Source organism: Apteryx mantelli, unplaced genomic scaffold (assembly GCF_036417845.1).
Source record: "Apteryx mantelli isolate bAptMan1 unplaced genomic scaffold, bAptMan1.hap1 HAP1_SCAFFOLD_33, whole genome shotgun sequence".
NCBI classification, from domain to species: Eukaryota; Metazoa; Chordata; class Aves; order Apterygiformes; family Apterygidae; genus Apteryx; species Apteryx mantelli.
This window is the reverse complement of record NW_027118682.1, coordinates 2,438,951-2,466,645: the sequence shown is the minus strand read 5'-3', so window position 1 is coordinate 2,466,645 and position 27,695 is coordinate 2,438,951. Positions and strand designations below refer to the sequence as shown.

The 27,695-nt window shown below is 56.2% G+C and overlaps 1 protein-coding gene across 1 annotated transcript; it reads left to right on the top strand.

Annotated features, from left to right (window-relative positions):
- Window positions 1-69: 69 nt before the first annotated feature.
- LOC136996268 (adenylate cyclase type 10-like) lies at window positions 70-26,509 on the top strand. The gene is given in 35 exon segments (XM_067317199.1): window positions 70-225; window positions 228-396; window positions 929-1,033; window positions 1,508-1,546; window positions 2,085-2,228; window positions 2,750-2,955; window positions 3,409-3,505; window positions 3,835-3,923; window positions 4,476-4,667; window positions 4,905-5,026; window positions 5,647-5,723; window positions 6,040-6,229; window positions 7,326-7,378; window positions 8,307-8,460; window positions 9,228-9,420; window positions 9,976-10,062; window positions 10,481-10,764; window positions 11,373-11,509; window positions 13,237-13,362; window positions 14,390-14,644; window positions 15,358-15,702; window positions 16,248-16,299; window positions 17,300-17,522; window positions 17,933-18,040; window positions 18,400-18,578; window positions 19,577-19,733; window positions 20,233-20,437; window positions 20,516-20,612; window positions 20,839-20,954; window positions 21,858-21,975; window positions 22,452-22,647; window positions 23,150-23,338; window positions 23,875-23,978; window positions 26,114-26,363; window positions 26,474-26,509. Coding segments are annotated over 35 exon segments (5,250 nt in total).
- The last annotated feature ends 1,186 nt before the right edge of the window (window positions 26,510-27,695 follow it).

Sequence of the window (27,695 nt, the reverse complement as noted above, 5' to 3'; positions counted from 1 at the left end):
AGAGGCTGTCGCTGTTAGCTGACCCTGTAGCCTGATGACAGCATAGAGGAAACGGATGACGTGCAGCTGATGTCACTGCCAGCCGATTGTGACCCGCCCCTTGGTGGCAGAGGGCCAGCCGCCCCTCCCAAGGCCCAGGCTTATTGCGCAGCCCTGCGTGGTGCCGTGCTATCCTGTCCTGCTCCCTGCTGGGCACGGTCGTCTTGTCCCGAGGTACCCCGTGTACCCCAAGGGTGCTGACGATGTCTTGTGCCTGGGAGAGAAGGTCCAAGCACTGCTCAGGACTGGGGGAAGTAGCTGCTTACGTCCCCGATCTCGTTTTGTCTGAGGACTTGAGGCACGAAACCGGTTGCGTTCAGAATTTTCACGGAGTACTGCTCTTTGCAGATGTGTCAGGTGGGTCAAAGGCTTGTGAAGGGTGAGCGTTGAGAAGAAGTGAGAGGCACGAGGCATTGGGACTCCTCGGGCCTTTTGGAGCCCTGGTGCCACCTCTAGTGGCGAATGGATCGGAGGAGATCTCTTTGCTGCTGACGTCTTCCGCTTTGGCAGAAGTAGAGCTCAGAGGTAGCTGACGTCCCAAGGAGCAAGGGGCTCCAGAAGATGAGAGGACTGGAAGAGGCCAGGAGTCGGCTAGCTGAGCTCGGCGGAGGCACCCAGTGCCAGGCAGTCCTCCATGGGCTGCAAGAGAGCATGGGCCAGGGGCACCTGCTCCAGGCTGTGCGGTGTGGGGGGACACACGCTGCCAGGAGCAGCGGCCAGTGCGAGAGTGTTGGTTTCTCTTGGGCGGTCAAGGCTTGTTGTAACCGGCCAGGTCAGGGCGAGATGTAATGTGCAGGCTCTCTGAGGTGGGAGCATGAAGCTGGCTGCCAGGTCCTCGGGCCATGTAGGCACTTCCTGATTTCTGTGTGCCTATGTGTCCCTGTTCTAGGTTTCACTGCTCTGACAGAGAAGTTTAGCCAGAGCATCAGCATAGAGCGGGGTGCAGATGAGCTAACGCAAACCCTCAATGACTACATGGGTGACATTCTGGAGGGTAAGTGCCGTTCTGCAGGACTGTCTGCGATGGGGCCATGAGCCTGCTCTTTGGGAGAGGAGAGAGGTGTGCTGGGCAGCCTGCTGCTGCCTCCTTGTGCAGGCTGGGCGTTTCTGTGGGCCCTGAGGACCACCGAGAGCAGCTGGACTCTTGCGATGGAGGAAGCTTTTGCTGGTGTTGGGGCCCAGGGGAGTGGGGGGGCATGCAGCCAGTATCAGTGTGCAAGTGACGTGGGGACGCTGGTGCTGACAAATGAGCGTGTTACCTTCCCTAGCTCCCTTTTGCAGGGCCCGGTACTGCAGGCACCAGTGCTGTGGTCCCTGTGACCAAAGCAGAGAGGCTGCAGCTGTGCTTTCCTGAATTGTGCCCCACAATGCACTGCTGCCCTTGTGCTCCTCTGGCAGCAGAGTGCCTTCTTCTGCGGCTTCCTTGAAGAAGGCAGAGAGGCAACTCTTCTCTTTCTTTTGCCTGCAGAGCTGCTGGGCTTTGGAGGAGACATCCTGAAGTTTGCAGGTATATCTTTCTAAACGAACCTTAGCTTTGTCTGCTGCCACTGAAGAGGCATGCTAGGGAAGAGGACAGAGTGAGCGGCGAGCTGGCAAAGCCCAGAGGGGTGGCTCTGTTGGCACGCAGGTGCTCAGGGGGAGCTGCCATCGTGGGCCCCAAGCTGGAAGCTGCAGCGGGACGGCGCTGATGTGCAGGGGTTGGGGGGGGGGTAGCCTGGGAGCTCAGGTTTGAGGCAGCATGTGAGGAACGAGGGGTCAAGAGAGCCCCTGCATCTCTGTGCTGAGTGGGAGTGGCTGTGGGGATGCCAGTGTTGCTGCAGACCTGCTGCGCGCCCTGGTCCTCTGCCAGCGTGTCTGCTGTTGTAGCTGGCCTGGAAGAGGGGAAGGCGTCCCTGCGCGCAGGGTGCTGTAGTTGAGGAGGATGCCTTCCCCCAGGTGCATGTCCCTCAGCACGCCTGCTGGTTTCTGCTGTCTGTGCAGGTGGGTGCAGGTGAGGGAGTGTCAGGTCTCACCAGAGCCTTCCCCCGTTGCCTTGGTTTCCGCAGGGGATGCTGTGCTGGTGCTGTGGAGAGCGAGAGAAACGCAGCTGAGAGACACCATCAGCCTGGTGTTGCAGTGTTGCTGGCAAATCCAGGAGAAGTACAGCATCCGTGACACAGCCGTGGGTCTGAAGCTCCGACTGAAGCTAGGTACAGGGAGTGCTGAGTTGGCTGCGCTGTGCGAGGCTCCATGGCCCTGTGCAGTGCTGAAGGGTGCTTTGCCCCCTGAGGCAGAGTTGTGATCCCTCCTGGGGCCAGTGGAAGCCTTTTGCCTGGAAGGCTCTTGTGCGTTCTCAGGCAGCCGGTTACAAGCTGCCTGCATGCACCCTGAGCAGATGGCCAGCAAAGCTGCTGGTGTGCTGGGCCTCTGCGGTAGGCAAGCGCAAGAGGTGCCCTGGCCCGTGAAGACTTTGTCAGTATCAGCTTCATTTGCCTCTTTCTAGATGCCCATTTCAGGCCCCTCTGCCAGGAGGCCCCCTGCTTAGGACCCCCTCCCCGTCGATACTCAAGCTTGACTCCGTAAAGAGGGATGGGCACCTCCAGCTGAAGCAGCTGAGAGAAGGAGCCTGTCTTCAGGGCTGAGCTTCAAACTGAGCCTGTGAAGAGTTGAGCGGCGCGAGGCTGCGCAGGTAAAAGTGCTCTCTGCCTCAGCTGTGCTTGTCTCTCCCCAGGGATCTCTGCAGGGCACATGTCCCTGCTGACTGTTGGAGACAGAAAGGAGCAGCGCTTCCTGATCCTTGGCAAGGCCGTGGGTGAAGTCTGGCAGGCCCAAAACCTTGCAAATGCAAGTGAAACTATCCTGTCAGCCAGCTGCTGGGAGCTCTGCAACCAGAACCAGGTCAAGAGCAAGAGAGCGAAAGGCCAAGGAGCTGTGAAGGTGGGTGAGATGGCCTCTCGAGTGGTTTTGAGGAGCTGGAGGTGGCGGTGAGGGAGGAAGGTGTGAGAAGGCTGAGGAGACGGCCGTGGAGGGAGTTGTAGCTGTAAAAGGAGGTGGACAGCTGTAGCTGTTGCCTTTCCAGCTGAGGCTTAGCTCTGGACTGTGCTTGCTGGGTTTGAGGTGGGGTCAGGAGGGACTGGCAGGATTTGGCCCTACTGGTAATGTCCTCTGTGGGTCATGGAGTTGTTCTGGAGACGGGGGAGATGCTTGGCCGATGGCTGCGCAGCTCGTGTGCTGCCGATGCCAGTGTTTGTCCCAGCGCAAATCCAGCAAGGTGGCCTTGACACACGAAGATCTTCTCCCCTTCTCTGGGAAGTGACAGCGGAGCGTAGGAGGGGGCCTTGGGACTCTTGGGGAGGCCGATGGCAGTGCTTTTGCTGCGTGTGCCTTCAGGTTACAGGCATGCAACGGCTGTCTGTGTCGGAACGTGAAGACCTTTTGTCCAAGTTCACGCGAGCCCGGCTGAACTGCTGTTCTCCTGAAATGCCAGGTGAGTGCCAACTTTGCCTTGTTCTGTGCCTGCCCAGAAAGATGGGCACTGGCTTGCTGAGGGGCCAGTGAGGAACGGCCTCTGTCCTCTCCCCCTTGCAGTTAGGTTTTGTGCCTTGGGCCCTGCTGTGCTCCAGCGGAGGCACTGGCTGCTTCCTGCTGCTGCTTCCAGGGGACTGCTGTGGCTGAGCACCTGCAGGAAGAACACACGGGCAAAGGGCAAAGAATTTTTCTCCCTGAGTTGCAGTGCCAGCCCCTGCTTTGCAAGGCCCCCGTAGCCAGGCTCGTAGCGCCATCCTGCCAGTGACTGCCTGTATTTTCCTTGCGTAGGCATCCTGAGACCTGCTGTTACCTTGGCCCCTCATCGTACTCTGGGGAAAGTGCTGAGGAAGTACATCCCAGCAAGTGTTCTGCGCAAGGTATGGCCACAGGTGCTGGGAGGTGCCTTTTGGGGAGAGGGGAGAAGGAGATGTGCATTGCAGAGAGGGAGTTCTCAAGAAAGCAGACAAGGCAAAGAAAATGCCCCCTTCCTTAGGTGAGAACCTGGGGAAACGGGTCCACTGTGCTACACATGCCAGGAAGCTGCCCGCTGTGTGCTCCTGCACAGAGAGACGTGGGCGGCGGGAGGTGGATTGCCCTCTGCATTTCCTACTGATGTTGTGGCCATGACCCTGTGATAAGAGAGAGATTCCTCTGGAGTCGCGACAGCATTGCTGAGGGTGGCCCCTTGTGTGCATACCTGCAGCAAGGTGTGGTGTTGTCGGCAGACGTTTCTCTGCCTAGTGCTTTCTTGTCCGGTTCTGTGTCTGTCTTGAGAAGGCTGATGCCTGCTTTGCACTGCGGGGAGGCTTTCTTCGTTCCTCTGATAGCGCCTGCTATGGCCCTCTGTGTGCTCTGCCTTGGTATCTGCTGCAGGCAGTAAGCACCCAGGGAGAGCGGGCCGCTGAAGGTGCCCTGCTCTTGTCTTCCAGATTGACGACGGAGAGCCCCTGGCGTGCTTATCCGAGCTGCGGCCGGTCACCTGCCTCTTTGTGAGGCTGCAGTTTGCTGCCAAGGTCAACCTAGCCCAAATCTGCAAGGCTATCCAGGACAGCAGCGTGCTGATTTCGGAGATCCTCCGTCCTCACAAGGGTGAAATCAACAAAATCTCCATGTTCGATAAGGTGAGCGTGGGGGAGCAGTGCCCCCGCGCCCAAGCGTGGGTGGCAGAGCGGAGGGAAGCGGCTCTGTCTCTAGAGCAGTGGGGAAAGGAGGAGCAGCTCTGCCTCGCTGTTGGGATTGGTACCTCTGGCCTGGGGTTGCCCTGAGGCTCTGCTGGTCTTGGCGGAGGCTGGAGCCTCAGGGCAGGAAGGGTTTGCTGCAGGCGTTGTGGCAAGGTGTGCTGCCTCTGTCCTGGGCAGGGCTGCACGTTGCTGTGTGTGTTTGGCCTCCCTGGAGGAAAGCTGCCCTGCGAGAGCGTTCACGCCTTGGAAAGCGCGATTCAGATCTCCACCGCCTGCTCCACAAGGCCGAGGAAAATTGAGTGAGTGGGGAGGCATGCTGCCTGGGACGGTACGGGGTGAGGTGGGCGGTGGTTTTTCGGAGAGACGTGCCCTCCAGCTTGGCCTCCACCGTCGCTGGGGGGAAGGAGGCCGTGCCCTGAGAGGTGGCAGATGGCCCTGGGGTGCGCCCCCCATAGCCAGGGGAGTTCCTGCAGCCACCACAGGCCACTCACGGCCCTGGAAGGAGCCACCACGAGGGCAGCGGCCTCCTGCGGGCCAGGGGCAGGCGCTTGCAGGTGCCCGGCGTGTGGAGCGGGACCAGGCCACGGCGCCTGGCCCGAAGTTGCTGTCGCTGCAGGCAGGGTGCAGAGAGAGCCGCCTCCCCCCCCGCTGAGGAGACGTGCTGGGGCCTGCTTGTGTCGGGAGGGGATTTGGGGCACGTGGCAGCTCTTGGGCCTTAGGGGAAGGGTGCCAAACCGCCGGGCTGCTCTCCGCAGCCCCTTCAAGCTGGGGCTGTCCGGCTCCTGAGCTCTGCCAGTCCCCGAGGCCTGCGCTGCCGGGGCGGCTGGCGGTGCGCGGGGAGATGGGGAAGGGGTGGAGGGGGGCAGGCAGCACTGCTCACGGGCGCTGCTGAGTCCCTGCCGCTCTGCCTGCGCGTCAGGGCGGTGTCCGTGGGGGTCACCAGCGGGACGGCGTTCTGCGGAGTCGTTGGCCACCGCGTGAGGCACGAATACACAGGTACGAGGTGTTTGTCTTGGAGTGGGTGCCTGGGCTGGGTCTGTGGAAGGACAAGGCAGAGTGCCGGGGAAGAAGCTGTGGGCCGTGTGCGCTGGGCTGGGACGAGGGCCTGGCCTGCGGCCCGTCAGGAACGACAGAGGCTGAGCGGGTCCCACTGTGGGGCTGGGGAATGGGCTCCAAGCCTTGGCACTCCTCTCGGTCGTGCTCAGCAGGGTTTGGCTCTTGCCTGTGCTGGCGGTGATGCAGCCGTCAGCCTGGCAGGGTGGTGCGGGTTGGTTTCCTGGGTCCGTCAATGCGTGCTCTCTCTCTGCGGCAGTCATGGGCCAGAAGGTGAACCTGGCAGCGCGGCTGATGGAGCACTACCCTGGGCTGGTGTCCTGCGATGCAGCGACCTACGCGGCCTCCAGGCTGCCCCAGTCTTACTTCAAGGAGCTGCCAAAGGCCAAGATGAAGGGGGTCGGCGATCCTGGCACTGTCTATCAGTACCTGGGGATGTCGGAGAAGCTGTGAGTGTCCTCTCTGAGCAGGCTGGCTGGGGGCGTGGTGGCACACAGGGTCCAGCCTTGGTCAGCAAAGAGGAGTTGTGCGGAAAGAGACCGAGCTGCCGCCCTGCCCACACCTCCCACCCCTGTGGCTGAGAAGATGGAAAGCCATAGCGTGGCTGTGCTTTTTGCTTGTTCCCCTTGGGGCCTGTTGGTGTTGGGAGAGTGGGAGTGATGCAGTAGGGGTGGAGAAGGCTCGTAGGTGTCTCTAGGCACAGAGTGGCCTGTCAGCCCCTGTCCAGATGGCTTCCAACTGTACTTTCTGCTCTGTGCTTGCTTGGTTGCGTGCAAGACTAATGCAGTGGTATTTCTGAGCCACCGAGGGGGTTTTCTCTCGGCTGCTTCTAAGCAGGAAGCTCTTGGAAAGCTTTTGGTCAGTGCTGTTCCCCTGGGAAAGCGTGGCTGGCTGGGACTCACTTCCTGGTGGAACTTGAGCTGTTCCTCTGGGACAGGCTTTGAGGTTCTCTTTGGATGACGTTTTGAACATTAGCATTGGCCGTCTCTTTGAAACTACAGAAAAGCTTGAGCCCAAGATGCCAGGCGCTTGGTGTCTTGGCCAACTAAGTGACCCTTGTGCTCCTGTTGCACGTCCTGGCTTGAACCGAGAGCTTATTATTCCTCGTCTTTACCTGGATAGCATCTGTTGCCCTTCTATAAATTGCTTCCTGTGAGCAAACCTCAGGGAAGCAGTTTGCAGGACCAGAGGCTTGTTTTGCTTGTCACGTGTGGTAAAGCAGTCTGCTCGCCAACGGTCCTCCCTGGGTTCTTTCTCCTGTCTTTGCTTTCTTTGGTTTTGGCCTCTGGTGCTTGTGTGTTGATACAGTGTGCTGTCGCAGTGTAGCCGTTGGGCTTGTTTGTGCCGAAAGTTTTGCTGGTGCTTGTTTGGTGTTTTCCCCCTCTCATGGGTGAGCATGAACTTTGGCAGTGGGAGCGTGGGCAGGATACCATGGCGCTCAAAAGAAGAGCGGTAGCTGGGAGTGCATCCTCAGCTCCACGCATGGCTCTCCATCCTCAGCTTCTGCCTGCTTCATTGACTTTTGTTTTTCTCTTCCTCTGCTAGCATATTTGGCCTGGATCTTATGGAGGAGAGGTCTGCATATGGCCCCTTGTTCGGTAGGTGAATGCCTTGCTCTTCTGAACACCAGTTTCTTGCCCTTGGTAGCTGTTCGAAGCAGTCTGGGAATGGAGAAGGTTTTGCGAGGAATGGTGTTGCCTGCAGTGGCCATAAGGGTTTGGTGCATCCCTTGGCTCGTAGCTGGTTCATAGGTTTGGGGTTGGGCCAGAGCTGGAGGTGGGAAGCAGGGTGAGGCGCCTAGTGCTTCCTGCTGTGCTCCACAGCTAGCATGGCGGGAGCTTTCAAGCATGCAGTTGCTCCCAGGCTCAGGGCTAAACTGATGCACATAGCTAGGATGAGGAAGGAGTTTTCCTTCTGTCTGTCTGCCTGCCAGTGCTTTTTTTTGGCAGTGGGTTCTCTCCCTTGTAGTCCCAAGCATTCATTTCTTGGCAGCACCTGGGCATCTTCCTGTGAGGAGTGCCTGCTGCTGTGGAAATGCCAGGGCACACAGGATGCCTGTAACTGCTGCTGCTGTTGTCAGCTGTTTGGGGGCTGAAGATGTTGCCTTAGCTGCAGGGAGGTGGGAAGTGTTCTGTTGCTTGTGGTGCACGGAGGAGATGTTCTGCATCTCTTTGGGCCCTAGGGGCCTGCAGTGACTCAGATTGTCCCTTCTGACCTTGCCCTGGGTGACTGTGGGGAGTTGTGGGAGGATGCCTGAGGAGATCCCTTGCCTGTGGGCAGGGAGGCAGGGAGGGAAAGGGGGCATGGGAGTTGTGGCGTGAGTGAGGCAGGGAGGTGGGCCTGTCAGTGCTCTAAGGCAGGCCTGGCTGCAAAAGTGTAGCTGTTTGGGTGGGAAGGAGCCCTGGGTGCAGGCAGGCTCGCAGGGGCGATGGAGGGAAGGTGCTGTGGCAGCAAGAGGGAAGGACGCCCACGGCTGTTTGCTTTTGAGCTCGCTCCAGCAGCTTGCTTTCTTGTCTGCCTTCACAGGTCGGGAGAAGGAGATTGCCCTCTTTGAAAGTGCCTTGGAAGCCTACGTGGCTCATCAAGAAAGCCACATCCTAGCATTTGAGGGCATGCTAGGCTCTGGAAAGAGCCATTTACTCACGGAGCTTGCCTCTTTAGGCCAGGCTGCTGGCCACAGGTGAGTGTTTTGGAGAGCTACCTGTGGGACACTTCCCCTGCCCATCCACTGATGTTCCTGGCATCCTCGAGCCCCTCTGCTAGTGCGCCTGGCCCTTGGCCTGCAGCATCCCAGAAAAGCCTCCGGGAGCCCCTGGTTAGGAGCAGCTGCATGCTCTCCCACTCCCTCTTGAGGGAGCTAGAGGTGGCTTGTGCAGTCAGTGCTGTTCCTCTTGCATCCTTGGGCCGGACCCGAAGGGAAGGAAAGAGCCCAAGCTGCGTGCTTTTCATGCAGCTTGAGAGCAAAGAGAAGAAAGCTGGGGGGCAGGGGCTGCCTGAGAAACGCTGCTTGCCCTCGGGCTTTCATCCCAAAGGCCCACTGGGGCAGCAAAGCCTTCCCTCCCGTGGTGTAGGAGGCAGATTGTGAAGCTGTGGAGTGGAAACACAAAGGCCCAACTTGCTCGGTCCTTGCTGCTTCAGCTGGCAAGTTGCTGTGCAAGGGGGGGAGTGCTGAGAGCTGTGGAGACACAGGGTCTGGTGGTGGCTCTGCCAGGGGCTTGGCAGGAATTGCCCCTCTGTGCCCTTTCCTTGTAAGAAGAGGGAAAAGCTTGGCCCTCTGTGAAGCGCTCTGAGGTGTGTGGATGAAGAGTGCGTCTGGGGCTGCATGTCTAAAGTTCCCTTGCAGTCAGCCCTGGATGATGTGTCTCTTCTCTCCTAGTTTTGACTTGGAAGTCTGCAGCTCTTTGCATGCCTTTCTGAGTCTCAGTCCCTTTTGCTTTTGCATGGCAGGGTAGTAGCCGTGGAACTGACGGAGCTAAACCTGAAGCAGGTCCACTCTGCTGTCCGTATGGTGCTGGCCATGGCCCTGGGCCTCCAGGCCTGTAAATCCTGCGGTGCCAGACAGCTTGACCTGCAGGCAAAGCTCCGAGGGCTGATGCAAGAGAGCAGCTACTGCCTCCTCAATGAACTCTTCCTCGTTAAGGTGAGAGGCAAGACCCTCTCTGGCCCTGGCAAAGGGCTGCTTGTGAGCTTTTGTCATTTGGAGGCTCTGATGGGGAGTCGCTCCGCTCGCTGGTGGCAAGAGCAGGGGGATATAGCACAGGCTTCTGTTCCTGGGTGCAGCGGGGGGGCTCCCTGTTGGGGGTGAGCTCAGGTGCCAGGCTGGTGCACGTAGTTCCTGATGTCTTGCTCAGCACCCTGGAAGGGGCTTTGAAGAGCAGCTTGGAGGTGGGGCTGATGACCTTGTGTTGAGCTGACTGCTGCGTGAGTGGTCTGCTCCCTCCTGAGATTCCCATCGTGAGAGAACAAGCTCTTCACTCCTCCCACCCCCAGGAGCTCTGCTAGAGACCCTCAGGCCTCAGAGGGCCTCTGTTCTAGGCGCCAGGTGATGTCTGCCCTGTGTCTCCTTGCAACTGTGATGGGGAGAGGGATGATGCTGAGGCCAGGAGAGGCATTTTGCTGGGTTGGTGTTATGTGCTGGGTAGGTGTGCTGAAAGCCCCTGAAAGGCTGTTCCTCTGACTGTGCTTTTCTGGGCAGTTTCCCCTCTCGAAGGCGGTTTCCCAGATGAGTGGCACTCAAAGGCAACTGGAGCTGGAGGCGGTTTTGAAGAAAGTGCTGCAGAAGGTGAACTATTCTCTCCATCGTGGGTCAGAAAAGGAAAACAGCCCTGCAGGTGGAGGGTTCTGGAGGCGAGTGGTGGGAGCTGGCGGGAGGACGATGTACTTGAGTCATTGTCCTTCAGAACCTAAGCACCCCTGCCCATACCCCTGATAACTTTCCTCCTGTAAAGTTGGTGGGCACATGCTTGGGAGAAGCAACTCTGTCTTTCTGTACCACCTTGCGCGAGAGACCTTGAAGTCTCAGAGAAATTGCAAGTCATTAAGATTCTGAATGCCTAAGTAGCTGGGGAGAGGAAAGGGACTTCACAGTGTTCTCTCTCGAGAGAGAGAGAGAGAGAGAGAGAGAGAGAGGCCAAAGTTGCTCCTGTGGAAGCTACTTGAGAACCCATCAGAATGCACCCAGAGCAAGCTGTTTGTTTCAGGCTGTTGAAGAAGAAGTCATCATATTTGTCATCGACAATGCCCACTGCATCGACTCTCTCTCCTGGAGCCTTCTGTGGAGTGTGCTCAGGGATGTCTCGATCTTTATGGTGATGGGCTTCGCTGCCGGTCACTGTAGAAGACAGAGGCTTTGCAAAGCTGCAGCAGACATCCCGAAGTTGCAGAAAACAACCTCTGTTCATCTGGGAGGGCTGAAGGCTTCCGCTGTGGTGCAGAAAGCCTGCCAGGCCCTTGGAGTTGCCAGCATACCCCAGGATCTAGAGACGTAAGTCGCAGGCAGGGCCTCTGAGCTCTTCCTGAGCGCTTGAACCTGTGCAGGGAGCAGAAGAGAATGAACCCCTAGAAAAGGCAGTGCAGGGCTTCTGGAAGGGCCAGTGCCTCTAGCCAGTGTCAGATGCTCACAGTTGTGAGCTGTGAGTGGGCAGCTGCCCAGGCACAGAGCATAGGAGGTGTCAGGCCGCCTGTGTTGCACTGGAAGGCAGGAAGGAAGTGGTCCTGCACCCTGGCATGGCTGAGGTGTGGCAAAGGCGTTTGTCTGTGTGGCGGGGCTGTGGGGGTGATTCGTTGGGGCCTAGGTTCTCCCTGGTGCCGGAGAGGATCTAGGCTGCTGGGGACAGGAAAGACGAGGCTTACTGCTCTGTGCCTTGGGCTCTGTCCACGATGGTTTTCCTGTGGATTCCAGCAAAGGCTGTAGCTTCTGGGTGGCTCAGATGCCAAAGCCAGTGGGAGTTGTGGCCCTTTCACAAGTGAGGTGGAGCTGTGGTGAAGACGTTGCTTCCTGCGTTACGCCCGCGTGGCTCAGCGCCCATCTGGAACGTGTGCACGTGCCTTACTTTGCCTGCGTCAGTGAGTGCTGGATCTGCTCCTTTGCAGGTTCCTGATGCAAAGAAGCTATGGCATCCCCTATTACTGTGAGGAACTGCTCTGCTACCTTAACTGCCACGACTTGCTCTTGTTCCACCCACTGGGGAAGGAAGAGAAACGAGAGGACAAGTGGGAGAGCCTCTTCAGTAAGCACCTTTGTGGCTGCCTGCCTAGCGGCTGTGGTGCATTTTCCACAGCACATTCTTGCCTGGGGGTTCCCCTGCGACCTAGGAACAGTCAGCTCTAGCAGCCATACAAAGCTTGGTGTGGATGGGGTGTGGGTCTGTACATGCCTTGCTGCTGGGACAGCCAAAGGAGAAGCTGGGGAGTTTTGGTGTCTTTGAGAGGCCAAGCAATGGTGCCGTGGCAGCCAGTTTCAAAGGAGGAGAAGAGATGCTGCCTGGCACTAAGCTAAGCGCTGCTCTTGTTTTGAACCTGTATGAAGCGGGGTGCTTATTCTGGCCCAGTACTGTGAGTCCCGTGGCTGCAGTGTTCCTTGTGCACAGCCACACGGCTGGACTGATTCTATCAATGCCCCCTGGTGCCAGCTGCTGTAAGACCTGCTGGGGGATGAATGCTAAAGGGTTGAGGCTGGAGGGAGCTAAAGGATGTTGGGTGGGGAGGGATTTAGAGGAACGGAAAGAGGGCCAGAAGAGTTGAGTGGGTTAGCGAAAAAACCTGAGGGCAGGGAAAGGAAAATGCATCCCTGGAGTCAGCAATGCCTGGTCCGCCGCTGAAAGGAGAGCTCCTGCTGGGCCCATGATCTTCACTATATGGGTAGATGTCATTGGCGCACTTTACGTTCCTGCCCACACCCTAAGTGTTTGTTGGTCAGAAAAACTGTCTTCATCAGCAGGTGGGCCGAGGACTCAGGCTTTTCTGAGCCCCTGCTGTGCTTCTCCTCTGCCTCGTAGGCCAAAGCGTAGTTTGAAGCATGCGTCAGGAGGCAGGGAAGAGCAATTTCTGTCCCTGAGTGCAGTTGCTTAGGAAGTGCAATGTCTGGGGTCAGGGCAGGCAAAGGCAGAGCAGCATGACCGCAAGCTGGCTTTGGGGATCCTCTGGTTAAAGAGAGTGAGAGATTAAACACAAGAGCCCTGTTAGGCACAAGCAGGGCACATTTCTTTTGCCTGTAGCATGCCCCATGCGGGGGGGTTTTCATGGGGGCCTCTAAAGTGCTGCTGTCTGACCTGTGGAAAATCCCTTCCTTCTCACTTTCAGTCCCACTCCAAATTCTTGGGCTGCACTGGAGAACTCTGCTCTCAGGCAGACGCATGTGTGTTGTTTATTAGGCATTGGAATGTGCATGTATTTACCTTGGCAAAAGGCAAAAAAGGTCACTTGCAAAGAAGTCTGTCACCAAACCCACCCGGAGGCGAGGGACAGGCCTTGGAAACTTGAATGCCAAAGTGTGAATCCCCACAAAGGTGCTACTAAGTGAAGAAGGCAGTGGTAACACCACCTGGAGATGAATGCCAACCAGCTTGCCATGGCTCTGGCAGCAGCCCTGAGTGACCTGCCCTTTTGGATGAGCACTGGCAATGTGCCTGGCTCTGGGACAGTAGCAACACTGCTGCTTTCTGTCCTGAGGCGTTCCTTCCCCAGCTAGAAAGTCTGGAAGTTTTGATTTGGGAGTGTTTGGGAAGACTGCCTGGCAACAGGAAATGTTGGGGAAGGGCTCTGGAAGCAAAGGTATGCAAGGGCAGTGTTTTGCTCTTCTTAGCAACCGTGTTGGGGGCAGGCCGAGTGCATCTGCCCACCTAACGCAGGCCTTGTCCTAGCTAAGGTGGCTTTGGTAATGTTTGCAAGCAGGAAGTCATGACATGAATTGTCTCCCTTTGCTAATGGCTTTCTCCTGCTCCCTTGCTCCACTCAGCTTCTGTAATGGAGGCTTCAACCACTGCAGCAACGCGGAGCTCCAGCACGGGGAAGGACCGCAGGGTGTGCACCATCAGACCGGACGTGACCCTGCAGAACACCATGCTTCCCCCCACATTAAAAGGTGAGGGGCCGAGCCCCGCTGTGGCAGCTGGCGGCTGTGCTGGGTCCCTTTCCCGGGACATGAGCTGGAAACTCTGGGCATCCATGTGCTGCAGAGGTAGCCCTCTGCACTCTGGGACTCTGCTGGGAAGGTTGCTCTGGTCCCATTAGATTTTCCATGGAGAAACATGCCTGTGGCTGTGCGAAGTGTTTTTCCCCTCCTGGATGTGGCCCACCTGGGAGCGTGTTGTCTGCTCTCAGTGAAGAATAGGAGAAAAGAAGTTCTTGGGGCCACACTGTAATGTTTCGCTCTTCTCCGCGAGAGCAAATGCATTGCTGGGGAGTATTTGACTTGGCTCTGACTGAGCTTTGAACTAGGCTTCTCACCTTACTGTTCTGTTTGTAGTTGTCCAGCTCATGCTGCTCTCAAGACACTGAACAGCAACCAAAGCCATCTTGTGAATCTCTCTTTGCCTGTTGTTTTCTGGGCTGGCCCAGAAATCCCCCTTTCTAGGGGGTGCTGGATAGGAAGCTGTGAATGAGCATGGCTGCCCTCTAGCTGAGCCCTGGCAGAATGCAGGTGGCAGAAAGCTCCTAGTTTCCAAAGTGTCCTTGTTGCAAGAGCTGCTTTGTCAAAGAAGGGGAAAGTCCTGTGTGACCAAGTGAAGGCAAGGGTTGTGGGGAGCTCTGAGTCGGCCTCAGTGGTGGGGGAAGGGCTCTCTGTCTGTGTGCCCTGCGGGCATAAATATACCCTAGAGCTGGCAAGCCGCATCCCGGGATGTATGCATGTGTTGGATGCTGCCCTGCTCATCCGTGGTGGGGGAGCATTCGTTTGAGCATCTCTGCTTTCCGACGACCTTGTTTCCTGTGATTCGAGTAGGAGCAGAGCTGTCTTGAAGACATGTGCCCTGGGTTGTGATTGCCCAAGGGGCTGAGTCCCTAGGAAAGATGGGGAAAATCTACCATGTCGGGTGTTGCAGCTAATGCAGCCTGTGCAGCCTGAGCCTGGGGAGTGGGCAAGAGAGAGAGCTGTGGCTTGTTTTGGACAGGGATTGCGCTGGCTGAGCTGGACAGCATGAAGCCCTCGGAGCAGATGGTTCTGAAGTGTGCAGCCATCCTAGGGCCGCTGTTTAGCACTGAGCTGCTGTTCCACATGCTTCCCGGGTGGAGCAGGTCCAAGATGAACAAGGTGCTGAGTGACCTGGTGCGATGCAACATCCTGAAGTGGCTGAATGCTGAAAAGGTGGCAGAAGAGAGCAGTGTTCCCACCAAGGGGTCAGGCACCTCTCTGGAGGAGGAGAGTGGTAAGTGGTGGTAGCAGGAGCCCGGGAGCCCTGTAGGCTCCTGCTGCTGCCCCCAGCTATGTCCCTGGTGGGGCTCCCCAGAGCACGCTGCACTGCCCCAGTGGAAGCGTGTAATGCTCAGGGCACCGTGGGTGTTAGGGATGGGTTGTTAAAAGCTCTGACAAGTCCATTTCAGATTAGCCTGTGCCACTAGCTTTGTGCTGGAGGGCAATATTGCAGTGAGCTGCTCTGAGTCCCTCTGCTCTGCTGCCTGCAAACGCAGCTCATAGCACATGCAGGGAAAGGGGTATGAAAGCCCTGACATGCTTGCGCAGCCTCCCGCAGTGTGCAGATGCGGGATTTTGTGCAGTGGATTTTTATTGCCCCCTAGCCCAGGGGGGAGCATAGGAGGCTGGGAGTGCCTTGCAGAGCGGGCAGAAAGAGCTGGCTGTGTCTTGCTTCTGCTGCTGGCAGCATGCCCAGCTCCCACCTGGAGCGCAGCTGCACACACTGTCTGTTGGCAGGGAGAGCAGGCTAGCAGCCTGTTGCGCTGGCCATGCTAGTCTGAGGAAGGCAAGCTGGGCCCTTTCGCTGTATGGCCACGAGGTTCTGAATGCAGGAGCGCTGGTTTCCTGCCAAGGATGCACGCCAAGGCCTGTCTTTCATGGTGCAGCTGTGGCGTCCCTGAGCTCTGGCCCCAGCTCTGGCTGATGGGAAGCCCCGTTGCCTTTCAGATGCCCAGAAGTCATCCATGGACGAGACCAAGAAGATGGCGAGGCTGCAGTCTGGTGTGCTGGCCTTCTGCGCCCCGCTGCTGCAGGAGGCTGCCTACGAGTTGTGGCCGAAGGGACAGGGGGTGGCCATGCACCGCAAGTGTGTGGTCTTCCTGGAGAGGCACGTGCACAAGTGCCAGTGCTGTGGCGGAGGGGACTTTGTTGCCTTCCACCGCTTTGCCATCGGCAGCACCCAGGAGGCAGAGAGCTGTGAGGACCATGGCAGCGACTGCTACTGGCGCAGCTGGGAGGCCTCGCAGGCAGCAAGCGAGGAGATGAAGACGGATGAGCTCCCCACCACTACGGGTATGCCCTGTGCCGTGCTCTGGAGCCTGGGCCCTGCCCACTGTTGTTGCACACGTAATTGCAGTGTTCCTCTATCTCAAGGCCTGCCTGCAGAGCCATTTCACACAAGCTTGAGGATGCTTTCAGTGCAGGGCAGCTGCATTTGTAGGACTAGTTCAGTTCTCCACTGAGCACAGGTTCGCAACAAGAGACATGATGTGGCCACAGCGTAGAGCCTCTCTGCCCTTGAGTGTCCTGCTGCGTTTCCCCAGAATTACAGGAGAGCAGCCCATCTCCTTGCAGAGACCAGAGCCTCGGGGTGCACCCACGGCTCAGCAGGCTGAGGTGTATTTGCTAGTGCGTCTAGTACCCTTGGCCGAGCTGGGCTAAGTCTGGAGAAATAGCAGCCGCACAGTGAAGGCAGATCTCAGGGGAAGGGGCCGGGAAGGGAGGTGCCGTCAGTGCCTTTGGCTCTCCTCTCCTTCTCTTAGTGCTCCAGAATGGCAAGAAGCAGCTCTTTGTGCATATGCAGGGAGGGGGTGTTTAACCCCGTGCTTTCTTTGCAGATGCTGCAAATGGTGGGCAGAAGGAGAAGAGTTTCTTGGAGGAGACTTTTCGGTGAGGAGACAGGGTTTTGAAGATTATTTTTGAAGGCAGTGGGCTGAGGGTGTGCAGAGGGGACAAGTGGAGTCGCACCAGCTTGGGCTGCTGGTTGTGACTCTGGCTTAGGAAAGAGCAGGCCCCAGCTGTGGGAGCTGGCTTGAGATGGCCATGGAGGTGAGCATCTTTGAGGAAGCCTGTGGGATCCCAGTGATGCTAGTCACTAGAGTGGAGCAGCCCTGGCTTTCTAGCTGTTCGAGAGCAATGTTGCAAGCTGTGCAGGGGCAAAGCAGCCCTTGGGAGCAGGGTGGCTTGTAGAAGGTGACCGAAATGCCAGCTGGTCTCTCTGGCTGCCTAAAAGAGCAGTGTTCCTCCAGAGCAGGGTCAGCAAAGGCCCCAACAGGATCTGTGCTCATGCCTCCTTGTTACAGCTGTAGCCAAACAAATAGCTTGCCAGTGCTGAAAAGGGGAGCTGCTGCTCCTCATGCCAGTTCTGCCCTGCCTGAGCACACTGTCGCTGTGCTCTGGGGCCCCGGGGCTCCTCCCCCGAGTGCCCAGTATATTGGTCGACATCACTGCACTGGCAGGGAACGAATCTTGCCAAAAAGTGCCGTGTCAGTGAGTTGTCCTGGCTTTGCTTGCCGTTAGGGGAGAGCCAAAGGTCTTGAGCAAGGAGAGAAGGCAAGAGTGGAAGGGAGGAAGGAGCACAGCGGGAAGACAGGGCAAGGATGGGGGGGTCCCTGCCCACTCAGGAGTCGATGGTGTCAATTGTAACCTGGAATGCCCCAGGGAAACTCTGGGTGCAGGTCACCGTTGTGTGGGGCAGAAAGAATGAGTGACCGAGCTCACTCAGCATGCCTGGGAAGGCTGTGAAACCCATGGCCCCCGCGTGATGCCTGTGTGCACGTGGCCTCGTGCTGTGCTAGAACGTGTCATTAGTGTAGGCTGAAAGAGCAGTGTTGGTGACGCTAGCGTGTTCTTTGGTGTCTTCTTTCTCCGTGATCTTGTCTCTGACTAGAGCGGCAGAGCGGTTTTTGGCTAAGACCAAAGGGATCTGTAAGGTGCCCAGCAAGACCCCGTGGACCCACGGTGTCGTGTGTTCCTGCAACTGCAAGGCCATTGTGGAGCTGGTGCTTGTGCCCTTGGCTCACCATCACATGGCAACGGGCAACGATGCCAGAGCCTTTTATTATCTGCTGGAGGGTGCGGCTGCCTACTTGCACGTCTGCAACAACTACCTGGTGAGTTGCCCTGCTCGCCAGAGCCCCTTTGCCCATGGCGTCCTCTCAAGTGCCTTGCCCTGAGCAAGCCCATTTCCCCACTGCAATAGGGCATGCCTGGGGGCATGCCTTTGTGGGGACTCGGGTATGAATTGCTGGGGTCAGGCGCAGAGTTTGCCTCCTGTTTGCCTCTCCTGTGGCAAGAGAGACAGGGCAGTGAAGCAGGCCCTTTGCGCAAGGTGCACCTCCAAAGAGGTGGTAGGAGGGAGTGCTTGTGCCCGTGGTGTGAGAGGCAGCGTGACTGTGCTCGGGTGGGCATCGCCGGGCCAGATGCAGGCCCTCCTCAGAGAGATGCTGGAGGCAAGCGGGAAGGATGGGGCTGGAGGCAGGCTTGGCAGCGATGCTCAGCTACTCTGTGTGTTTGTTCAAAGGCCTTCCTGACCCTGAACAAAGCAGAAGCGCTGAGGAACTCGGTGGCTAAGAAAGGAAATGTGCTTGCGTGCTTTGAAGAAGCCACCTTCCTGAGCCTCCAAGGGGAGGTAAGGTGACAGGGAGGTTTTTGTGGGCTCTGCTGGTGGGTGGAGTTGGATGCCTTCCTGGGGGGTGGGGGAGGCTGTCTCTGGCATTGCTAGCCCTACTGCTCTCAGCAGCCTTTCCTGGGCCCACTTCGCCCTCCGGCCAAAAGCAGTTGAGGTTCTGGCCTTGATTCCGCCAGAGACTTGCAATTGGGTGTCTGCTGAATCGGAGCCCTTTGGGACCCTTCCCAGCATCCTTGCTCTCAGCGTTCCCAAGAGGGCGGGAGGCTCAGGATTCTCTGCTGTGCCTGGGGCTGCTTGACTGACTTGGGATGACCTTTCATGCCAGACGGGACTGCCTTAAAAGCCCTTTTGCTGTGCAGGTCTGCTACAATATGGGACAAATGGAGCTGGCGAAGAAAAAGATCAGGAAGGCATTGAGGCTGCTGAAGAGGAAATTCCCCAAGACCTCCACTGGCGCCTTCTTGCAGTTTGTGCTGGAAAAGTCCGAGCACGCCTCTCACAAGAAGAACAAAGACTCCTCCCTTCATCAGGAGGCAGGGTGAGAAGCAGAAGGGAAAGCGAAGGGAAGGAAGAGCCATTTCATAGCTGGTCGTGGGCATCTAGGCCCCAACCTGCCGAGGCTTAAGCCCAGGCTTTGCCTGATGCATCGGTCTTAGCAAGACAGAGGCATGAAGTAGCGAGGTTTGGGTAGAATGGGGAACGACGGAGCCTGACACTCCCACGTGTACAAGCATTAGAGCGAGGCATGCATTTGCGTAAAAAGCAGGCTTGTATCGTGAGGGCTGCAGCTGCGTTTGGTGGTGCTGCTGAGAGCATTTGGTTTGCTTAAAGGCAGTGCAGATGCTTGAGCTTGGGACCAGTGCTCTGAGTGACCCATTTCTGATGAGACACTGGCAGGAAGGCCACGCGAGCAAGTTTGTCCGATTTTTGCCCTGCACTGCAAGTCTTCCAGAGCAGGGCTGTATGTCAGCACGTGTTATGTGGACTGTGCTGGTGAACGTGTTTCCAAAGGCTCTTCTACGCATAAGTGTGGAGGCTGTGGGGTGTGCGGGGGAAAGCAGCTGAGGGAGCTGGAGGCTAATGAATGGGGAGCTGGGGGTTGTGATGGGGAGCTCCTGGGGCATTGGCATGGGGGCTGGTGTGAGTGGGAGCAGAGAGGTGTTAGCAGGGAGTAGAGGCTGGAGAGGGGAAGGGAGTGCGCTGGCGGGAGCAGGAGGTGGGCCTGGCGGGGTAAGTGGAGGCGAGATGTGGGAATGAGGAAGCTCGGAGGCTGTAGCCAGGTGCAAGCCTCCCGTGCAATGACCCTTTTCCTCCCAGGGCCCAGCTTTGCTTGGCCTGCCTGGGCTGTAGCGCCAAGACACCCTCTTTAGCAGTCCTGTTTCCTCAGTGGTACTGCTTGGTTCTCCCACTTGCATCGCTGCAGCCCTCCTGCGAGGAGGTGCAGCTGCCTCCTCCGTCCCCCTGCTTCCGCCATCCCGTTGGACTTTGCACTGTGCAGCTAGTGGCTGTGGCCCAGCAGTTTCCCTTGTGTGGCAGGAGGGAGAGGCTCCCCTGGCTGTTCCGGCAAAGCCACTGCCTGTCCTTACTGTGGCAGCTCTTCAGCCTGGAAAGCACTTGCAGCAGCCGGAGGCTGTCCCGCCTGGCAGGGCTCATGAAGGTGAACACGGCCGAGGAGTCCGAGGATGCGAGTCACGTGAGTGCCTTCTCTCTGCAGCAGCAGCAGACCCCTTTCTGACATAGCTCCTTTCCCCTGGCCTGGCAAGAGTACCACCAGGCCTGCCCCCAGCAAGAAGAGCCCAAAGATGACAGAGATGCACGTGTGCCTGCACTTTTCTGCATGAACTTCCAGAAGACGTGGGTTGCTGTTCCTTTTGGTTGTTCCTCTCCTTGGATTTGTTTCATAATTGTAAGCGTGGAGCTGGTTCTGGTTTTAAGCCAGCACCACTTTCTGTAGTCTGTCGTTTCCTTGTGGCTCTTGAGAATGCTTGTGTGCAACGCACGGGGGCCCCTGCCTAGACACGGCTGCAGTTAGCAGTGGCAGTAGCAAGAGCCATTTGTCGGATGGGTGAGAGCCCTGGGAGTACAAGAGAAGAGAGAAGCTGGCAGTTGGGTTTATGGCCTGTCCCCTCTAGGCCAGAGAATCACCCTGGAGAGATTCAGTCCTGTGCATTGTCCTGTTTGGACCCTTCTAGGTCCTCTTCTCCTACCTGGAATATGCGCTGTGCTGCCAGAACCTGGGCTGCCGGGAAGAGTGGCTGCAATACGGGCGGACGGCCATGCAGCTTAGCGCTGACGTGCAGCTCTTTGGAGGAGGGGTATTAAACACTGCCAGCTTCGCCCAGGCCCTGTCCCATCTGACCCTCAGCCTGGGAAATCTGCCCCTGTCTATCGACGTAGGTAGGTACTGCCCCCGCTGCCTGCGAGAAGGAGTCTCTGCAGAGAGAGCCTGTGCGAGCCTGCTTGTTTTCTTCCCAGGCTATTGCGCCGAGAGGCTCTGCATGCAGCTGCAGAAGCCCGACCTGGACTACGTGGTTCTCAGGACGCTCTTCACAGCGCTCTTTCTCCAGATGAGGTAATCATGGTGCTGGAGAGACTGCTGGTTGCCCAGTGTCAGGGGGCTGACCTTTGGGTGCAGAAAAGTCTGATGGAGAAACTTGGATGGAGTTGTGAGAAAGAGCAAAGAAGGGAAAGCGAGGCAGAGAGGGATGCTGGGAAGGGGAGCAGAAGTGTCTGGAGGTGCTGACTGGGCTCCCACCCCATGGAGACGCTCCATGGAGGCTCATCGTGTTCCTCCCCAGGTACCCTGAATGTGAGGCAGTGCTGCGCAGGCTAGAGAAGCAGGTGTCTGGAGAGCACAGGATCGTTGGGCAGGCGTGCTTCTTCTCCTGCTGCTTAGACCTCTTGCTTGATGCTGGTGAGTCCTCAGTGATCAGGTCCCGGAGAGCCAGGAGGCTTGCAAAGACGCCCACCTGTTTCCTGGTCAGGCAAGACTGCCATACTGGACTTGTCGGCCAGAACTGGTGGCTTTGTCCAAGATTTAAACAGGCAGAGCCCCCCCAGGGCAGGCATAAAGGAACCGGCAATACAAGACTTGTGGAGTATCTTCTACCCTTTGGAAACACGGAAACAATTGTGCTGGCCAAAGTGGTTTTTCTCCTGATATAACAATGACCCCAGAGCCCCCAGCAATCCTTTTACTTCCTCGACAGAGTCCTTGGCCTTTTGGCTGTGTGCATGTGTGTTTGTCTCTTGATTTTTTTTCCCCTCCTTTTTTTTTCTTTTTCCATTTTCTACATGTGAGCAAAGAGTAATTTCACAAAGCTTTAATTATCCCCTTTCCTTGCTGTGTTTTGAGATTGCCCTTTCTGAAACCTCTTCTCCGACTCACTCTGCTCTGGCTTCCCAGGAAGCAGGCCTAGCAGTGCTGGGATGTGCCTGAGCAGAAGGCACCTAAGAGCCTGTGCTCTGGGGTCCCTGTCATTGCTGATCAATGGCAGCATGCCTTTGTGCAGTGGTAGAAAGCTGCAGCTTTTGCAATGGAAAATGCTCTCAGGGGAGCTGTGAGTTCTCTTTTTTCCTTCCTCATGTTCTCTGCCCTTGCCTTCAAGGGCATTTCTGTGGAGCTTGAAGAGCTCTGAGGAGCTAGGGTAGAAGTTGAGCCCTTGCATCCTTCCTGTGCGGTTTGCTTGCCCTCTGAGTGGTTTGCCTGCCAAGAACTTCCCCGGCTGTGCTTGAGCCTTCTGCTGCTACAAATGCCTGAGGCAAGTTGAAGCCGGGGAGGGAGGTGCTGCTTCTCTGAGACCCATTTGTATTGCAGGGTGGCAGTACAAGTCATTTGAAGAGTGCAGGAGCTTCGTCGAGCAGAACGAAGCCAACTGCATTCTCAAGTCGCAGAGCAGCATCCTGCTTGGACTGTATTCGTGCCTGGCTCTTTGGTAAGTTAGAGACTTGCTTTGAGCACGGAGAGGCTCAGGCAGTGATTGTGGCAGGGAAGGTGGGAGCTCTGGCCTTGTCACATCCCCCCATCGCATGTCCACCAAGGCGGCCATCTCTGGGGCACTGTGGCGAAAGGGGCCGGGGGAGCCGTGCACTGTGAGCAAGGTGGCAAGGAGCCCCGGGATGTGCTTCTGTGGAGCCCTGCCAGGGAAGGATGACTGGCGGCATTTGGCCACAGCCTTCCTTTTCCCCTTTTCTGCTCTGAGTGATGCTAACCAAGAGGAGCTACAACACACTGCAGTTCACCCCCCCATGGCCCCAACACGGCCCCAACATGCCCCCAGTAACTTCCTTTTCCTATAAGATGCATTGCCTCTGAAAGCCAGCTTGGGGCTGGAGGCTATAGCCTAGGAGACCTTTTGATTACTTCCTCATCTCTACAAAATGTGTGTGTGTGTTTCTCTGGACAATGTAGGTTTGCAAGGCTTGGGCAGTGGGACAACTTCCAGAAGCCCTTTGAAAAGGCCAAGAGGCTGCTGAAGAGAACTGGCGCCTCCCTTGTGGCCAGCCAAGCGTGCAGCCGGCTCCTGGAGTGCCATAGCCTGGTGCTGAAGAAGGACATTGAGCACGGATCGGCGAGGGCCCGTGAGAGCTGCACCAGGGCTCTAAGGGTGAGGGATGAGGAGGAAGGGGAGGCGCATGTTGCAAGGGGACTCTAGGGAAAGCCGTGTTGCTAGCAGCAGTGGGTTGACCTGTGCGGGTCGAAGCAGCCATGACAGCATGGAGTCAGGGTAGTGCCAGAGGGTAGTGGGTTGGAGAGCAACATGGCAAAAGACTCCTCTCACAAAGGTGTCAGCAAGAGATGGAAAAGAAGGCAGTCAGGTGAAGGCGTTCTTCCTGGGCATGTGAGAATTCCCTTGTGGGAATGGTCGGCAAGAGAGGAGAAGAGACTTGCAGAGCCATGAGCTAGTGAGCTCTGCTGAAATGCCCGCTCCGTATGAGGTCTTAGGGCTCAGGAGAGATTTGTGCAGCATCTCAGCCTTGCTAGCTGTGCACTCCTTGTCTCTTTAGGGCTGGTTTTTCTCTTTGGGGAATTGGTGGCCTTCTCAGTGCCAAGCCGTCGCTGAGCTCTATGACTTCTCCCAACGTGCTTCTCTGTTGTTTTCTGGGCAGCTTGCGGAAGAGGTTTTCTCTCAGTGCTCTACAAGCCCCGTCTTCTACCCCAGAGTCTACCACCTGCAAGCCTACATTTTCCTCATGCTGGGGAATGAAGAGCAGAGCCTGTTGTGCCTCAAGCAGGGCCTCCAAGCCTGTGAAGACTGTGGCAACCTCCTGGAGAAGACTTGGCTGGAGATGAGCACTGTAAGTACTTCATCTGTGCCTTTGAGGTGCTTCCTGGGCAGAGGAGCATGCTGTAGCAGAAGGTGGGCCAGACTGTGCTCCAGCAGGTACATGTAGGGAAAGCCCCCAGAGAGCTTCAGGGGCATGTGCTGAAAGTCCCTGGTGAGCTGGTAGGGGCTAGTAGCCCTGCTCAACAGGAGGGCAGAGACAGCTGCAATGTACCTCCCCCAGGTGGGGCTGGACTGACACCTGAGGAAGCAAGATGCCTCCTTCCCAGCATCTCTGCTTGGCTGAGGAGTGGTGAAGTTGGATCTTTCCCTGTTCCTTAAGGCAGCTCTGGGAGGCCAGGATCAACGTGTGCTGAGTCTGAATTTGCCTTCCCTCTCCTTCTCCTCACTGATAGACTTTGGCAGCCCGGCAAATTGGTTGATGGATGGAACAAACTCCTGAGAGAGGCCTTGGTTGCCTTCCCAGACAGAAATGACAGCTCTGGGGATCGCCTGCTCTTCTCAGCTCTCACTGTGGCTTTTTTTCTTTTTTTCTTTTTTTCCCCTTAGGAGTCGTGGTTCACTGGAAAAGGCCCCACGGGAGATTTGTGGCTGAAGACAGCTCCACATTTTCCCCAGCTGAATCAAGCAAAGCCAGAGGTCTATAGCTCCAGGTACCTGCTGAAGCTGCCAGCACTGCAAAGGGAAGATCCTTTCCCAGGAATTAAATACTGTCATCATTAGTCCAAACGCTTCTTCCTTTCCTTCTTCCTTTACTATATTCTGCATCATGCCTCGTTCTCTCCTTTCCCACAACAATGTTTGCACAACAGAAGATGAACGGAACCAATATGTACGCAATTAGTAAGGTCAATACCTGAAACAAAATAGTCTTCGCTGGTGTTTTAAGTGTTTTCCCAACCCTCCTGTCCATGGTGGGGCAAAGGCAACTCTAAGCCACATTTTGAAGAGTTAGTTACACTAACCCATTCTTGGGCAAGAGTTCAATCCAGGGTAGCGTCCCAAGTCCTCCAAAGGAAAACTGGAAATGGCTGTATTGAAAACAGTCGGAGCATTTTGAAGTTCTTAGCAGTCAGGCTTCCATCAAGTGAGGAATATGATAAATAAGGCACAAAGCACTGCAGAGAAGGTAATGCTCTGGGGGATTAGTAAATTCTCATAGTTTTAGAGTTGTTGCCATGGGTTAATAGTATTCCTTCTTCCTGGGGAGAGGTAAAGCATCGGGCCATTTCAGGCCAGTCTCTGTGCAAATCTTCACCAATTTGGTTCTCCCGCTGGAGTTTTACCTTTCTGCAGCCCCACGGGATTGGGGGTGATAGGCACAAGGCAACTAGAAGAAGCCTCCCAGTCACTGGCCCTGGTCCTCCTGGGTGACTTGAACCTTCCCAATAGCTGCTGGAGGGACAACGCAGCAGGACACAAGCAAGGCAGGAGGTGCCTGGAGAGCATCAATGACAACTTCCTGACACAGGTGATAGAGGAGCCACTGGGGAGAGATGTTCTGCTTGACCTCGTACCTACAAACAAGGAAAGACCCCGTTGGCCAATAAGCAGGGCAATAAGTAGGATCGCAACCCTGGACTTCAGGAGAGCAAACTTTGGCCTCTTCAGGGACTTCCTTGGAGGAATGCCATGGGTTAGGGCCCTAGAAGGAAGGGGGGCCCAAGAGAGCTGCTTAATATTCAAGCATCACTTCCTCCAAGCTCAAGCTCAGTGCATCCCTAGGAGTAAGAAGTCAAGCCAAGGGGGCAGGAGACCTGCATGGATGAGCAAGGAGCTCCTGGCAAAATTCAAACAGAAGGAGGAAGTATACAGAATGCGGAAAGGGGGACAGGCCACTGAGCAAGCAGTTCTTGTGTGAAGGATGAGCTGTTTAGGGCTCTAAGGCAGGGCAGTGGTGGGGTAGAAATAGCATGCTGGGCGAAGTGTAGAGGCCTGTAGAAGTGGAGAGGCAGGCCAGGGCATAGAGGAGTCCCTGCCTGGGAGAGTAAGAGAAGAGTTGCCCAAAGGTCCGTAACCTGCAAGCAGAGGCGGCAGAAACAGGAAACCACCAGCAGGCTCTGCCAGGGACTTGCTCTGGGCTCTTCCCAGCCCACAGGGAGCCACCAGAGGCTCCCGTGCACACCAGGACATGGCAGCCTGCAGTGTCACTCTGGGTGACGATTCATCTTGCCACAGTTTCAGAGGAGCACTCAGCATCCCTGAAACTCTTGTCCCGCCCTTTATAAAATACTTGGCGGTTAGAAGTAGTTCGATCACACTGGAAGACCCATGCTTAAATACCTCTCTCTCCAACAGCAATGCACACCTCCAGCAGAAGGTTACACTCTGTCTTTTCAATTTAGGTTTGACCAAGGGCCTGGCAGAAAGCAATAAGGACACTGGTGTCAAGCAATATTGGAAACAAAATGAAAAATTGGACCCTAAAAAGTAAATCGCTTGAAAAGACTAGGCATGCAAGCATGTGTTCACCTCCTTCTCCTTGCTCCAGAGAAGGCTGTGCCCATTCGTGCCCATCCTTTCCCTTCCCTCCTTAGCAACTGCAGGAAAAGAGGAAGCCATCAAAAAAGCACTACAACTCTACCTAGACGTACAGAACTTCAGGCCCTGCTCTTTGCAAAACCCTTTTCCTCCACAGCAGCAGACAGCACAGCTTCTCAGGGGACATCACTTTAAGCTGCCAAGTCAGGAAAAAGTCCCATTTTCATAGCTTAATCAAAACCTTTGACAACTGCCCTTCCGCCGGACACTACAACAGCAGCTATTGCCCATCGACTTTCCCCAACAGCTCCACCACCCTCACCCAGAGCCTTTCGCCTTCCCACTATGCCACAACATCCCTGCACTCTCCAGCTGCTGCCTTGGCTTTCACTCGCGACCTGCAGTTCTCAGAGCTCAAGACCTTGCTGCAGCTGCCAGGTGGAGTCGCTAGGCCAGTTGCAGTTCTCTTCACGCAGGCGCAGTCCCTGGCTCTTGGCTGCTGCAGGGTTCAACTCTCCTTCATCGTTATGAGGATAGATCGCACCCATAGTCATGGGGTAAGGGGGGGTGGCCAAACACCCCCAATGGTAGACTAGCTGCCTTGCGCACTCTTCAGCACTGAAGGGAGGAGTTTGAGTGACTGTGAATGACTGCTTTACTCTTGCAGTGGGGGTCCCAAGGACAGATCCCAGAGCTGGGCTAAGAAGGAGTTAATTCCAGTCCACAGTGGGGCCCCAGCAGTGAAAGCAGGTGTTACCTCTCAGGGTCCTGATGAGGAGGAGACAGTCCTGACCACAGCAATTAACACTGGCCCAGCAGTGAGAGGAGGCTTTTGTTTCTCAAGGTCCAGGTGCCCAAGCAGGCCTTATCTTCAAGTCTTGACATCCTTCCTTTTGGAGTGTAAAACACAGGAATTCAGGCTACTTGTAACTGACACCAAATGTGTATGGGGGGTGGGGGGGAAGCTGGGAGCATCCCCCCACACCAGTGCTGAGGTTTGGCAGGTGGACTTGTTGCTCATTAGGCTCCTTGAGGACCCCCTGCAGACCCCTGCCCTGTGGCTGTACTGCAGAGCTGGGTCATAGCCTCTTCATGCTGCCCTCCCTGTTGTGCCTCTGCCAATGCCTGAATAAAATCATACCCCCGAGCTGCATGTCTGTGAGGAGGCAGCTAATGCCATGGATTCATTACAAAGGATATACAAATGATTGCCTGAAGACTTCTGAAGAGAAGGGAAGAGTGTCTTTTCTGTCCTTTGTCTCCATTTCCTGCTTTTCCTAGAGCAGGAGAACAGAAAATGGGTAACTCTTATCCTGGCTCCCTTTCTTCAATTCTGTTTTTGTCACCTTTGCAATTCCCCCCTTCCCTCGCTTCTCTCTGTCCTTTGCATCCTTTTCAGATGACAAAATCTTGCAAGAGGCAGCCCAGCCTGAAGCAGACCCCCACCAGGAACAAGACCAAGCAAGGGAGAAAACCTCTTTATTGCACTCAGCTTCTGATGTGCTCAGCTGTCGCTTGGAATATACAGCTTTCAGGTCAAGTCATACATGGTGTGAAATACAGAAATAACACCGGAGGAGAAATTGTCACTTGTGTGCTTTCAGACATAACCACGACCCACGAACCATTGCAATGTGACAAGCAGAGAAGGAGTAAGCAAGTTAACCATAGCTGGTAAAGGAGTATCTGGGGACATGAAAGCAATATGGGTTCCAGTATCATAAATGCAGAGTTCAATCAAGAGTCCCAGATATGTATTTCTTCTTTTTGCATCAGGCTATTCTCAGAGAGTCTCCAGTGTGGGAAGCTCCCTATCAAGCGCCAGAGCCACAAGCAGCATAAATCAAGGGAGCTGCCTCTTTCCAGTTTGTGGATCTCTGTCGGATTTG